Genomic DNA, 15,553 nt, shown 5'->3' with positions numbered 1-15,553 from the left:
GTTTGGCACCAAACGCAGCCCATCGCTGGGTCCCGTGGATGTCAGTTGTTGTTTTATTGAATTTTCACTTCAGCTGAGTGAACTCAGGGCAGAAAGAGATGACTCCAGTGACAAAGAAAACAGTCTTAGGGCTTAACCGTGACCCAGTCGGGGAGCTGGGAAATAGCCAAAACGTGGCATTACCGTTGTTTGCTGAACAGCCAGGAGAAGGCTTCCCGCGTGTCCATGTGCACATATTTACTTAACACGAACTCAGGTTGAGGAAGGAGCTCGGATCGTGAGTCCCGGCAGCCTCGGGAACTGGCAGACAAGTACACTGGCAAGTACATCACCCGCGCGAAGCTTGCCCCCCACAGTGGAAAGCACCATTGTTGGTTAATTGCTGTGTGCTATTAATAGACGCTGAGTAATGGGAAGGGACTTGTGGAGGTCTCGTGAACCCGTCTGCTGGCTACGTTTATATGACCATGTTTGGTGCAGGACATCTTCAAGGCGCACAGTGGAAGCTTGTGTGGTGCCCAGACCAAGTGTGCAGGGCTCAGGCCCGCCCACCTCCCCCGAGCAGGCTTCGGGATAAGTGTTTCCCAAGGACTAGGGGCGCCTTTTCTGGCCTGGGCTCTAGGGGATGGCGGGGTGCGTACTGAAGCCTGATTGTTTAATCCAAGGGCCTAGGGCTCGTAAAATTGTTTAAAATGCACAGGCTGTCGTGCGTGAGGCCCATCGGCTGAATTGACATTGTGCCGGATTATGGATGACAGCCAGCTCCGCGCCTCGGGTCTGAAGGCCAGTGTGCTCCAGCTTCCCGCGAGACCGCAGGTTATAACGATCAGACATTAGAAATCAGACCATTTGCTCTGCCTTGGTTGGAAGCCAGATGCAGAAGGTGATGACCCCATGCGGCCACCCCTCTGGTCATCTCTGGACTTGACAGTGCTTCCCCCAGACCCCCGGGCCTGGGGGCACCTGGTTAGGAAAGGCAGATGGATTCACGTGTGAAGGATCCCTGTTCTACAGTTCTGCCTGGCAATCCGGGTTGGACACAGAGGAGGCATCTTAAGTGAAATTTACCCAGTTGTACAGTGAGCCTTTATTTATTTTTTTTAAGGACTCAAAGAATCCTAAATATTTGAAATCAGGCAGCCATGGCCTGATGCTGTCCAGTCTGCGTTCTCTCTGACCCTCACAGATGACCACGTTAGTCACTAAGTAGATGGACCGTGAGGAGTCGACCTCCGCTTTCTGCGGGTGCCCATGTGTGCCGGTTTGTGAGATCGCCTCAGAGGTGGGCGCCCTCGCAGCAGCCGCCCCTGCAGAGTGAGCATTTGTTTGTTTGTCTGGGATGCGTTGTGTTCCCGAGGACTGTTTTCACCTGGCAGGTGTCACGCGGAAGAGTCGGTGATACCTGTTCTAGGCCAGAACACGAGATGCTGAAGGCCTGTGAATTAAGGTCAAAGAAACTCCAGGTTAGTCATTGTTGCCAAAAAGAAATTTTCATTCCGATGATATCAAGAGGTTGTCTGGGAGCCAAGAACATAAAAAGAACAATATTTAACTAGAACTCTTAGATAGTTATGTGGGAAAATACACGTGCAGATGTGTGCTTGTGTGTGTGCGTGTGCGTGTGCACGTGTGTGTGTGCGTGTGCGTGTGTGTGTGTGTGCGTGTGTGTGAGATCTTGCAGCAAGAGTTTGTGTAATTATTCCCGTGTCCCTGCATCCTGCACCCCCATTGTGGCATAAAAACCTTCCACCGTCTGCCATCGGTCAGCATCAGGAGGTTATGGTTGCAGGAGCAGATGACCCCAGACCCTCAGGGCTTGTGACAAGGGGGGAATCTTGCTCACTAACATGCTGCGGGTGGCCTCCATGTCATCTCTGTTCTGGCATCTTGGCTCAAACTGTTAGTCACTCTTCTGGTGGCTGTGCCTTTCAAAGATCCCTTTATTTAAGATTTATTTGAGAGAGAGAGAGTGTTTGTGTACACATGTGCGAGCAGGGGGAGGGGCAGAGACACTCTAGCCGACTCCTTGCTGAGCACAGAGCCCGATGCAGGGCCTGACCTCACGGCCCCGAGATCATGACCTGAGCCGAGACCAAGAGGCAGACACTCAGCTGCCTCAGCCGCCCAGGCGTCCTGTCAAAGGAGTGAATTTTGATGTGTCCTTCCTAGACTTTCTGCTCCAAGAGGGCACGGGCCGTTGCATGTGTCTCACATGGCAGAGTGCCGGTCGCTGCGACAGCAGTCAGTCCCATCAGCTGGAGGAACAGGAGGCTAACCTCTGTAGGGGCACAGCTGCGAGAGGCTCCCTGAAATCCAGACTTAGATGTAAAGGATTTTCCCCATGTGAGGAGTGAAGAGAGCACGCCGCCGGCTTCTGGACAGAGCTGTGGTGGTGTGACAGACCCCAGCGGTCCCGGGACTCCCTGCCAGTTCTCCAAGAGCGGTGGTGCAGGGGGAGGGAGCGCCCAGTGGAGGGAGAGGAGCTCATGCTGGCCTCCCAGCAGCGCTAGGACGGGCCTTGGTTGCTCTGTGTATTTCCATGGTCCACAGTCTCCGTGAAGGTCCTCGCCCCAAGGCTTCCCTCCCTCCGGGATCGCAGTGAGGGAGAATCCTGTTGATTATGCCCCCAGTTCACACATTTTCCCTGGAACTGCTTCAGCATTGGGAATGGCTTAGCTAGTCTTTCAGGTTTTCCATATTTGTTTGTCTTTCTTCTTCTGTCTACATCCCAAAAAGATTCGAGGTAATTTAGAGTAAAACACGGATGTACATTAAGGTTGCTAAAATGGAAAGAGAGCAGCAACTTGGGGGCATTTCATGTCTGTTCCTTTCTTGTGAATGTCCTCCAGTATTCTTGGGTTTAGCTTTGCCATTTTTTCCCGGTGACAAGGTAGCCAGGGGCCAAACAGCCAACTCATAAAGAAGGAAGTGGTGCTTTTCCCTCTTGCTTATTAATTTATGAAGTTCTATACATTCTGACATTTCTTTTTTTAAAAAATATTTTATTTATTTATTTGACACAGAGAGAGAGAGACATCACAAGTAGAGCAGCAGGCAGAGAGAGAGGAGGAAGCAGGCTCCCCGCGGAGCAGAGAGCCCAATGGGGTGCTCGATCCCAGGACCCTGGGATCATGACCTGAGCCGAAGGCAGCAGCTTAACCCACTGAGCCACCCAGGAGCCCCCATTCTGACATTTCTTATATTAGGTTTTCATTTTGCCACTTTGGGCTGAATCCTTGTTTCCTGGTGTCCTGTATTTGGCATTAATATTTTTATTTCTTGGTGATCTCTGTAATGCTAACACAAATTCGTAGACACATACTCAGGGTAAGGCTTTCCTGCATCTAGAATTGGTGATATGAGGTCAGGGTCAAAATCAGCAGCACTACAGGAGGGTGAGTCACTGAATCTCAAGGTGGGGGCACACTGCCTTGAAGCAGGCTGGTTTGCCAGTAGAGCTGGGGACCTGCATGAGTCCTGATGCTCCATCCTGTTGGGTGGCAAGTGAGACTGTCTGAGGAGCCTGGGGTAGAGCCCCTCACGTACCATGACTCTGGGTGCAGAGACGCTCTCTCTGTTGTCTTCAGTCTGGGCTTTGCCTTGGTGAATGTTCAAATTCCCCTAAGACTTAACATTCTCCCGATGAGAAACCTGAGTAGATGTGTACGTGCGTTTTGTGCCAGCCTTCCTTGTCTCCCTTCTTACTGACCTGTCAGAGGACGCCTGCCTCTGTCCGCGGGATGGTTCTCCCCCGGGGAAGCGGACAACGGACAGCATGCCATTCTCTTCTTTCTTCCCTTACCCAGAGTAGCTTTGAAGCCTCCTGATACCACGTAGCACGTATTACTCTGCCGAAACCCAGACCCTCCAGTGTTTACGTGCATTGTTATCCCCGTGATTCCCTAGTCATGTTTCACGGGGGATAGAATGTTTCACTGAACCGTCAGGGTTTGTTTCTACACAGCGGAATGTAGTGGGAGCTGAGAGAAGCCGGTGTCGATGCAGAAGCCCTACCCGTGGGAGGACCTGGGCGCCGGGTCTGGAACAGCGTCGGGCGTCCTCACTGGGACGCTGCTGCTGATTTATGTGTCTCCTCTGACCGAGAGCCCACTCTGCCCGGTTGACTTTCACCTTTAACTACAATTACAAGAAGAGTTGGAGTCATCCGTACACTTGGGGGTCAAGTGGGGAGCAAGAAAGACGGCGGTCGGGGTGTCCACCATTGGTGTCTCCTGAGGAGGGGGTCCTGCCCTTCACAGTGACTTCTGTGTGTAGCAAAGGCGGGCGCCACGGTGGCGAAGAAAGACCCGGGACCCAAACGGGGAGCTGTGCAAGGTACCTGTTTCCTCGGGGTCACGCTTACGCACACTCTGCTCTTCCGTCCAGCAAATGTTTATTGAGCCCCTGCTTCGACCCAGTGCTTTCCTGGCATTTATGCTCATATTCTCCTCTTCTCATTGAGTCACATTCTAGGAGGAGAGGCAAAACCCTCAAGTAAATACATGGGCAAGATGATTTCATGCAGGGGAGCGCGATCCAGAGAGGAAAGCAGGGTGGTGTGATGGGGACTGTTTGCTGCTTTGACTGTGAGCTCAGGACAGGTCCTGGGGGTTGAGGAGGTTGGGTTCAGGCCCTGAGTCTGAGCATTTCTGGCAGAGAGAGCAGCACAGGCAGAGGGACTGAAACGAGGATGCACCAGACGTCCTCAAAGGACAAGCAGTCCTCGTGGCTGGGCATGGTGAATCAGAGGAAGGAGGCTGTTTGCAGATAGAGAGGTCCGCAGGAATCTGGGTTCCATTCTTACTGGGAAGGCTTTGGAAGGTCTTAAGCAGGAACACACCATCGATTGGGATTTCTGAGAACCCCCGTGCTACCCGCAGAGAATGGGTTATAGGAACAGGAGTGGAGCAGGGAGCCAGGCTTGCCTGTTCCATCTTGCCCAGGTGGGAGGCCATGGGGAACTGCATCAGGAGAGGATGTAAGTCCCATTCTTTCCGTAGTCAGGTGGCCGGCCAGTCTGTCCCCCTCATCTCCATCACACAGCCCAGACGGTGTCACTCACCAGCTTTTCTTGTTCTCCAAGAGATCAAGAGATTGGCACAGGCAATCAATAAGCCATGTACCACATTGGCTCATACTTTTGTTTCCAGATCAGGAGTTATGTTTTCCTTATGTTTCATCTCCAGGATCCCATTTAGGTCCTGACCTCACAGTAGAAACCCAGAGCACCCCAACTCTGGCTATTGGAGCCAAGCCAGCCCCAAAACTTCATCCCCTGCACGGCACTGATCCCCTCCCTTGGATGCCCCACTCTGGAGCCAGAAGCACGTTCAGTGGGCACCTCTCCTGGGTGCCGATGTAGTTTGGGGCTGATGGCTTGCCCGTTTCTAGCAGAACACATGTGATCAGGTGAGCAGCCTCTCTTTCACATGGTTCTAAATGTTCTTACTTGGATTTTGCTTAAAGAAAAAAAAAAAAAACAACACCAAACTATCAACACATTTTTCCCTTTTCATACTTCACCAAAGAGGAAAAAAGGTAGCAGGATAAACTCCCACGATTTTTCCTGTGGTGACTCAGCACAAATATGACAGATCACAGAAGGGATCCTTACTGGCAGCTGTCAGTGTCATCTGAAATGAATTAGAGCTTCCCCCTTCCCTGCAATACCGAGCTCTGAGAGAGACACGGGAGGTTGCTCCCACTGCTCACAGACCTGGAGGTCCACCGCTCAGCTCTGCTGGGGGTCACGGGTGCTTCTAGGGCAAACTGAGCCCAGCTTGGGTGTTGGGGAAACATCAGCCCACCTCGCTTTGCTCAGCACAGTCGTGTGTGTTGTGCAAACAGGCTGCATTTTCTTGGTCTCGAACAGGCCGTTGGTCTCTTGGGCGGCAGCTGATTTGGCCGAGCAGGTGTAGGGACCTCGACGTCTGGGGTGTGCAAACGAGGGCGTTCACATTGTAGGATGGCTGGGTTACCAGTAGTCATCCCGTAATTCGAGATAACCCACCACATGACTAAAGAGACATCTGGAAACCCATGCGTGTGCTTACGGAAAACTCTCCTCCGGGTACCGCTGGTCCGCGTTTATATGATGGCTTCCCTTTGGGCTGTTTTCCCGCCATTGTGGTAAATATTTCTGCATTTGAAGCGAGTGACTCAGGAGAGAGCAGAAAACCTGTTGTTATTGCCAATAATTCTCTTTTGCAAAATGTAGGAAGATTGAATTCTGCCCAGACGCTCTCCAGCTTTAAAACCGAACTTCCAGCCCCTTCCCCCACCCCCACCCGCTCGCGCAGGCTCCCGCCGGCTGCGCTTTTTGTCCCGCGTCTCGCCCCGTCCGCAGCCTGACTCGCCGCTCTTGTCCTCCTTCCTCCCGCTTTTTCTTTCTCTCCTCTCACGGTCTAAAGATGCTCTCAGCCACCAGCCACAGCCGAAGCGGCAGCGGCAGCAAGTCGTCCGGACCGCCACCCCCGTCGGGTTCCTCCGGGAGTGAGGCGGGGGCCGGGGCAGCTGCGCCGGCTTCCCAGCACCCCGCAACTGGCACCGGTGCTGTCCAGACCGAAGCCATGAAGCAGATCCTCGGGGTAATCGACAAGAAACTTCGGAACCTGGAGAAGAAAAAGGGCAAGCTTGATGATTACCAGGAACGAATGAACAAAGGGGAAAGGCTTAATCAAGATCAGCTGGATGCCGTATCTAAGTACCAGGAAGTCACAAATAACTTGGAGTTTGCGAAAGAATTACAGAGGAGTTTCATGGCATTAAGTCAAGATATTCAGAAAACAATAAAGAAGACAGCGCGTCGGGAGCAGCTTATGAGAGAAGAAGCCGAACAAAAACGTTTAAAAACTGTACTTGAGCTCCAGTATGTTTTGGACAAATTGGGAGATGATGAGGTGAGAACTGACCTGAAGCAAGGTTTGAATGGAGTGCCAATATTGTCTGAAGAGGAATTGTCATTGTTGGATGAATTCTACAAATTAGCAGACCCTGAACGGGACATGAGCTTAAGGTTGAATGAGCAGTATGAACATGCTTCCATTCACCTATGGGACTTGCTGGAAGGAAAGGAAAAATCTGTATGTGGAACAACCTATAAAGCTCTAAAGGAAATTGTTGAGCGTGTTTTCCAGTCAAACTACTTTGACAGCACCCACAACCGCCAGAATGGGCTGTGTGAGGAAGAAGAGGCAGCTTCAGCACCTACAGCTGAAGACCAGGTAGCTGAAGCTGAACCTGAGCCAGCAGAAGAATACACTGAACAAAGTGAAGTTGAATCAACAGAGTATGTAAATAGACAATTTATGGCAGAAACACAGTTCAGCAGTGGTGAAAAGGAGCAGGTAGATGAGTGGACAGTCGAAACAGTTGAGGTGGTAAATTCACTCCAGCAGCAACCTCAGGCTGCATCTCCTTCAGTGCCAGAGCCCCACTCTTTGACTCCAGTGGCTCAGGCAGATCCCGTTGTGAGAAGACAGCGAGTCCAAGACCTTATGGCGCAAATGCAGGGGCCCTATAATTTCATACAGGATTCAATGCTGGATTTTGAAAACCAGACTCTTGATCCTGCCATTGTATCTGCACAGCCTATGAATCCGACACAAAACATGGACATGCCCCAGCTGGTTTGCCCTCCGGTTCATTCTGAATCTAGACTTGCTCAGCCTAATCAAGTTCCGGTACAACCAGAAGCTACACAGGTTCCTTTGGTTTCATCCACAAGTGAAGGGTACACAGCACCTCAACCCTTGTACCAGCCTTCTCACGCTACAGAGCAGCGACCACAAAAGGAACCAATTGACCAGATTCAGGCAACAATCTCCTTAAATACAGACCAGACTACAGCATCATCTTCCCTTCTGGCTGCTTCTCAGCCTCAGGTGTTCCAGGCTGGGACAAGCAAACCATTACATAGCAGTGGAATCAATGTAAATGCAGCTCCATTCCAATCCATGCAAACGGTGTTCAATATGAATGCCCCAGTTCCTCCTGTTAATGAACCAGAAACTTTGAAAGAGCAAAATCAGTACCAGCCCAGTTACAACCAGAGCTTTTCTAGTCAGCCTCACCAAGTAGAACAAACAGACCTTCAGCAAGAACAGCTTCAAACAGTGGTTGGAACCTACCATGGTTCCCAGGACCAGCCTCATCAGGTGACTGGTAACCACCAGCAGCCTCCCCAGCAGAACACTGGATTTCCACGTAGCAGTCAGCCGTATTACAACAGTCGTGGTGTGTCTCGTGGTGGTTCCCGTGGTGCTAGAGGCTTGATGAATGGATATAGGGGCCCTGCCAATGGATTCAGAGGAGGATATGATGGTTACCGCCCTTCATTCTCTAACACTCCAAACAGTGGTTACACACAATCTCAGTTCAGTGCTCCCCGGGACTACTCTGGCTATCAGCGGGATGGATATCAGCAGAATTTCAAGCGAGGATCTGAGCAGAGTGGACCACGGGGAGCCCCACGAGGTCGTGGAGGGCCCCCAAGACCCAACAGAGGGATGCCGCAAATGAACACTCAGCAAGTGAATTAATCTGATTCACAGGATTATGTTTAAATGCCAAAAACACACTGGCCAGTGTACCATAATATGTTACCAGAAGAGTTATTATCTATTTGTTCTCCCTTTCAGGAAACTTATTGTAAAGGGACTGTTTTCATCCCATAAAGACAGGACTACAATTGTCAGCTTCATATTACCTGGATATGGAAGGAAACTATTTTTATTCTGCATGTTCTGTCCTAAGCGTCATCTTGAGTCTTGCACATGATACTCAGATTCCTCACCCTTGCTTAGGAGTAAAACATAATACACTTTACAGGGTGATATCTCCATAGTTATTTGAAGTGGCTTGGAAAAAGCAAGATTGACTTTTGACATTGGACAAAATCTATAAATCAGCCCTAGAGTTATTCAGTGGTAACTGACAAAACTAAAATATTTCCCTTCGAGGAGGAGTGGAGTGTGGTTTGGCAGAACAACTGCATTTCACAGCTTTTCCAGTTAAATTGGAGCACTGAACGTTAGATGCATACCAAATTATGCATGGGCCCTTAATATAAAAGGCTGGCTACCAGCTTTGACACAGCACTATTCATCCTCTGGCCAAACGACTGTGGTTAAAAACACATGTAAATTGCTTTTTAACAGCTGATACTGTATAAGACAAAGCCAAAATGCAAAATTAGGCTTTGATTGGCACTTTTTGAAAAATATGCAACAAATACGGGATGTAATCTGGATGGCCGCTTCTGTACTTAATGTGAAGTATTTAGATACCTTTTTGAACACTTAACAGTTTCTTCGACAATGACTTTTGTAAGGATTGGTACTATATATCATTCCTTATAATGTACATTGTCTGTCACTAATCCTTGAATCTTGCTGTATTGTCACCTAAATTGGTATAGGTACTGATGAAAATATCTAATGGATAATCATAACACTCTTGGTCACATGTTTTTCCTGCAGCCTGAAGGTTTTCAAAAGAAAAATAGCAAATGCCTGCTGCTACCACCCTTTTAAATTGCTATCTTTTGCAAAGCACCAGTATGTGTTTTAGATTGATTTCCCTATTTTAGGGAAATGACAGACAGTAGTCTCAGTTCTGATGGTATAAGCAAAACAAATAAAACATGTTTATAAAAGTTGTATCTTGAAACACTGGTGTTCAACAGCTAGCAGCTTATGTGGTTCACCCCATGCACTGTTAGTGTTTCAAATTTTATGGTTATCTCCAGCAGCTATTTCTATAGTTGCATTTATCTTTTGTCTAACCCTAATTGAATTACCTTTTTCTCATGGAGGCATTTATATTCAAAGTGGTGATTCCTTCACTTAGATGCATAGGGAGAGTCACAAGTTTGATGGAGATGACAGTTTAGTAATTTATGTACTGTTGGAATTTGTGCTAGCAGTTTGAGCACTAGTTCTGTGTGCCTATGAACTTAATGCTGCTTGTCATATCCCACCTTGACTTCATGGAGAATTAATCCCATCTATTCAGCAAAGGCTACTAATACTAAGTGAATGGTATTTTCTGTGCAGAAATTGAATTTTGTTTTATTAGCCTTTAGCTAAGGAGTTTTTCCAGTAGGTGCTCAGCTACTAAAGAAAAACAAACAAGACACAAAACTATTCTCAAACATTCATTATTAGACAACTGGAGTTTTTGCTGGTTTTGTAACCTACTAAAATGGATAGGCTGTTGAACATTCCACATAAAAAAGTTTTTTGTAGGGTGGTGGGGAAGGGGGCATATCTTCAATGTTTATTTTAAAATAAAATAAGTTCTTGACTTTAAAAAAAAAAAAAAAAACCCGAACTTCCAGGGAGAACATCATTTTTGTTCTCTTTCACTTCCTGTGTTTAAATCATCCAGAATCCATTCACACTTCGTGGTGTCCTCTGGCTCAGTCTCTCCAAATGCCTTGGAGACTGGCTGTGTGAGCGGCGTGGATGAGGGTGGAAAGAGGCTTCAGCAGGCACAGAGGACCTGTCATTTTGGAGGTGACTCCCCAGGGTTTAAAATAAGCGATTGTGTGATAGAGAGTAACTGCTCTCATCCCTGGTATGAAAGACAAAACCAGTTGGACTTTTTAATGTAATTGATATAGGATCTTAAAAACTCCTGTTTTTTTTCTTTTACTGTATGTTTTCAAACTGCGTTTTGGGGGAAAGGGCAGCAGAGATGCCCCACCTGCTTCCGCCTCCCTGGGACGACTTGGCCCCAGTCCTTTCTTAGCCACCCAGGCCTCGGTGAATGGGGAGGCGGGGAGGAGGGAGGGCCACACCTTATCAGTCTTCCCACCCGGGTTTTGTTTTGTGCTATGTGGGCCCAGCACCCAGGATTGTGTGCATGGAAAGTCCCACTCTGATAGTGTGCCCCTCCATGCTCCACATGGACCGAATGTCCAGAACTGGGCTGGGTCCTGGAGGGACAAGCCATTGTCATCACGGATAGGTACAGGGGAGACTGCTGCTCCCACAGACAGCACCCCGCCAGCCCCCGACCAGGAGCTATTTGGTAAGAGGCGGGGTTGGTGTTTCCAGGGACGAGGGACGGAACCCACACGCATCCCGTCTGTTCTCGGGGCAGGGCTGCGGCCGGCTCCCGCCGCGGGTGGGCTATACTGGTCTACCATGGCAGTTCTCATCCTGAGCGCTGGCTAATGCTTGCTGTGAATTGAATCACAGGGAAGAAACACCCATTTGAGGTGTGAGCCAGTTGATTTACACAGTAGGTGAGGAGAAATCCCTCTGGGCCGCGTGGAGGTTGAGTGGAGCAGTTTCCTGTGGTGTCCCAGCTCTCCGCTGGCCGTGCCAGGACCCGCGGCGTTGACTGGGGGCTGGGCTGGGGGCCGGCCCAGAGCAGGGTGCAGACACCTCCACTGGGGGCTCGTGCGTAAGTAACTGTGCTCTCCAGAGCCCCATTCCAGGGCAGCCTCTTGTCCCACAGTGAATAGGGAGCCCTGTCTTGGAGAATAACACAATGACCTTCATAACAGCTCCATGGGGAAAGCATTGCAGGTTGGATTGGGCTGTGAGGCCTTCCGGGATAAAGCACGTGCTAAAGAGGGGGACCACTCCCTCAGGGCACTTGCAGGGGATGCAGCATGCACAGAGCAGACAGGGCCCTTGCCAGGTCCCGGGGGACATCCCCAGTGCTGGGAGCTGCCCTGACCACCGCCCAGCCCCATTTGGGGACCATGACCTAAGAGAGGAGGGGAGCCTGCCCCGCTGGGAGGAGACCTCTGACCTGAGACAGCCACACACTGTCCTCTCCCTGTCCACAGTCAGCAGAGCCCTAGCCCAGGCCAGACCACTGCCCTTGGCCTCTGCTGAGCTGCTCCCTTCACGTGGCCTCCAGACAGGCTCTGTCTCGAGCCATGAAACCCGTGGTCCTCATAAGACATGTGGAACTGGGGACCTGCCTATTGCTGTCCTTTATTTTCTGGAAATAAGTATGGAAGAAAACACTGTAGAGACTGGGGAGTGAGTCAGGAGGACAGAGAACATGCTCCATGCGAGGTGGGCCTGGCACAGGCCATGTTCCCACAAGAGACACCGTGCTTGGACGGGGCTGTGCCTGCCGGCTGGCCCCCATGGCCACTGTGGTGGCGGCTCTGCTGGGGGAGGGGATCCAGGTGCCAATGCAGGTAAGTGTGTCCACTCCCTCCGTCCATGAGGCAGCCTCACGGCAGGATGGCAGGAACGTGTGTTTCCGACACGGGAGGGGCCGGGCCACACACGGGCGGAGTCCGAGCCCCGGGCGTCCTGTCTGCCCATCGCCACCGTCGCCGTGCCCTGTCCAGCCACACTGCACCGCCTCGGCCTCTGGTCGTCCCCCAGAGCACGGGGCCACATATCCGTGCTGTGGAGTCACACGCAGGTGCTTCAGACTCCGGAGAAGCAGACAGATGCCGAGCAGGGCTGTCAGGAGATTCTGGACATTCTTAGAAATGACATGTCCATTTCATCAAATGCGTGATGAAAATTCCTTTAAAAAGAAATAACCCACAGTTTAAACGAGACCTGAGAAGAGTGTAGATCAGCGCTTTGTGGCCTGAGTCCAGCGACACCTCCCTGGCTGGCGTCAGAGCCCAGGACGTGTCCTTTCAGAGTCTCCCGTCCCGGAATGCCAATACGCGGCCCCCCATGGAAGTAAGACATCCCGCACATTCCATGATCCCCTCTCTCTCTCCCACACTGTAAGTCACCATCAGAAGTCCCGTCAAACAAATCCTGAGGGTCCCATCGACCCCCGGCCCCCTTGGCACCTTTCCATGTGTTTGCGTGGATACATGAACCGAGGTCAATATTTTAGCACAGATGGGATTGATTATACATATATTTTTGCAACTTGCTTTTTAAACCTCGTGTGCCTTGGAGCATATGCATTATCAGAACGCACAGGTGCACTCACTTGAGAAAAACCGCATAAGGTCCTCCAGACTGGGTGTTGGGCTTGTTTGTTTAACTCATATCGATGACATGTAGGTTGTTGCCTTTGTCATCCCTCGCTACAACTGATGCCTTTCCACACCCTGCTGAACTCATAAATTGCCTTGGAAAACAGACTTCACTCATTTAAATGCCCCCCGAGACTGTGCTCCTTCTAGGCAGTCTTTCCAGTACTTGTTTTTTTCAGCCCTTTGAATTTCTGACCATCTGGTAATTAGAGCATATTTTTAAAATCTTTACTTCCCTGATAACTAATAATATTGAAAGTGTCGTGTTTTATGTGGGCTATTTGTACCTCTGCATAGATGAATGTATTTTGGGGGGTGGTTTGGCTTTTTTATTGATTCCTAGGAGCTCTTTATATATGCTAGACATTAATTCCTTATTTTCTGCACATGCTACATTCTCTTCCTGGCAGTCTGTAGCCCGAGGCTTTTTTCTGCTCTTCTGAGTTCTTTGGAATAGCTCAGCCAGTAACCTCACACCTTATGAATGTGTGAAATGCTGAGAACAAGAAATGGGGCCTGTTTTCCACTCAGGCACGTGGGTCAGAAGACCCTGGAAACTTCCGCCAACTTCCAAGCACAACATGTCGTGGAGATGACCTTGTTCTCACTGTGTCCTGCTGGGCTGCTGGGGCTGGAAGGAGGCCCCCGGGGCCCTGGCTACATTTTCTTGCTTTCCCACCACTTCAGGGATGGAGCACTGCCTTTCCTTGCCAACGCTGACTCTCTTGGCCCCCCTGCTTCTTAACCTGCCCGAGTGCATCTTGCCCACCGTGGTGCAGGTCCGGACTTTGTCCTGATAGCTCACGGTTTCTGCAGCAGGTGATGTCAGACTTGCTTCCTCCAGCCCTGGAGGCAAAGCTTGGTCAGCAGGGAGGGTCTCACGGTTGTGGATGTAGGTTGGGGCTGCGAAGGCACCCAGGCCTGGACCACGGACTCGCTGGGTCTCTCCAAAGCTGCCATCATTTCCTCCTGCCTTACAACTAATTTGGGCCGCTCTGGTGGCAAGCCAAGTCATCGCAGGTTGCATAAGGCCTGCAGCCCTGGCCTGTACATTCCTTTGTCCACCGTGAACTGACCTTCATGTACGAGAGCCCCACAGACTGGCCTTCGTAGGAAGCCGGGTTTTATTCCTGAGCTGTGAGCATGGACGCCTTTGCAATCAGCCTCTCCTCCTCCTGCTCAGGCTCATTTCTCCATATTTTCTCTCCTCTTCTTTCCTCGCCTTGTTTTCTCTGTGATTTGCCTGCAAGGGGGGACGATTTGTCCCAGTTCCTTCCTGTGAACAGTGGCCCTGAGCACGGGCCCCTGGGACAGGCCACGGTAGGAACCTCTGAGAAAGAAAAGTGTGTTTGAGCTCAGCTGGTGTGATGAACCTTTGAGGGCAACAGAGAAGAATGATTATCTCACACCCTCAGCCCCGCCTGCTGTCGAGAGGCTTATTTTCACGCTGGAAGACGTGGTTTTCCGGCTTCACCATGTGGGGAGTGAACCGTTCTCAGCAAGAGTGGTCACTCGGAAGAGCATGCAATGCTGGGTTTCTCCTGGGGGTCATCGTGCCCTCAGGGGCATTTGGCAATGTCTGGGGATAGCCTGGGTGGTCGTGGCTGGGCAGGATGTCGCTAGCAGCAAGCCTGCAGAAGCCAGGGGTGTGGTGAACATCTTCGGAGCCCGGCACAGCCCCCAGCCGAGGCCCCAGTGTCGGCAGGACCTGGGCTGCTCTCCAGGCGGTGCTGGGTGTGGGAGAGCATGCTTTGCGAGAGGACGCCCTGTGGGACTGGGGGTAGGGGGTCACATAGCTGTCCTTCAAGTTCCCAGCCTTCCCTCTTCCTAGCACCGCCATCCTTCAGAACCCATCCTCTCAGAGGAGAAATGGGGGCTTTCTGACCCTCCTGGCCCCAGGCCCCACATGTGACCTGTTACAGGCCCTGGCCTGGACCTTCATTTCTGGCCTGGCTACAAGTGGGAGCCGCCAGCACTGCTGGTCCAGGCCAGCTCGCCACCATGACTTCGTTCCACACTGGCACTGGGCTTTCCTGGCCTCTCTCAACCCATCGCTCCAGTTTGCACACCACACTCCTTGCCTCAGTGAAGCTGGCCGCAGGTGTGCTGGACGTAGGTGAGGACGGGTGTTGGCTGCCAGAACACTTGCTGGCTGCCCACCTCTGGCTCCCGTACCTAAGGGGTTCCTGTTAATTAGGCATCATTGGCCACACTGGGAGCTGCGCGATAACATTTTATAGGCCATTTTCTCATAAAGAAAAGCAAAGCCGATGTAATTCTTGCTGGCTTTGGGGTTTTGGCTTCACACTCAGTACATCTGATGCAGCCACCCTGGGAATCAAAATCCTCCAATCATTGGCCGTATCATGGAGTAACAACGAAAATGCTACATTTTAGTTCTTTGAGCAAAGACCCTCAAATCCTTTAATGTCCAGGCAATAAACATCGAACCATCTTCCCTGAAGGCCTGCAGACCCTGAACTGAGCTCTGAGTCAGGAGATCCCCAGCAAAGGTTTGGAAAGGCTGCAGTGGGGGCGACACTCGGTTCTGCCTTTGCCAACATAAGAAGTGTG

General features: G+C 50.8%; 1 protein-coding gene across 1 annotated transcript; it reads left to right on the top strand.

Moving 5' to 3' along the window:
• Positions 1-6,410: 6,410 nt before the first annotated feature.
• LOC123927139 (caprin-1-like) lies at positions 6,411-9,669 on the top strand. Its single transcript, XM_045981659.1, has one exon. It carries the CDS (start codon positions 6,411-6,413, stop codon positions 8,538-8,540), a length of 2,130 nt encoding a protein of 709 aa, XP_045837615.1. The 3' UTR covers positions 8,541-9,669.
• Positions 9,670-15,553: the final 5,884 nt, after the last annotated feature.

The sequence above is a fragment of the Meles meles genome, chromosome 16 (genome assembly GCF_922984935.1).
Source record: "Meles meles chromosome 16, mMelMel3.1 paternal haplotype, whole genome shotgun sequence".
Lineage (NCBI taxonomy): Eukaryota > Metazoa > Chordata > Mammalia > Carnivora > Mustelidae > Meles > Meles meles.
The sequence above is the reverse complement of the archived record's forward strand: the minus strand, read 5'-3'. Positions and strand labels throughout refer to the sequence as shown.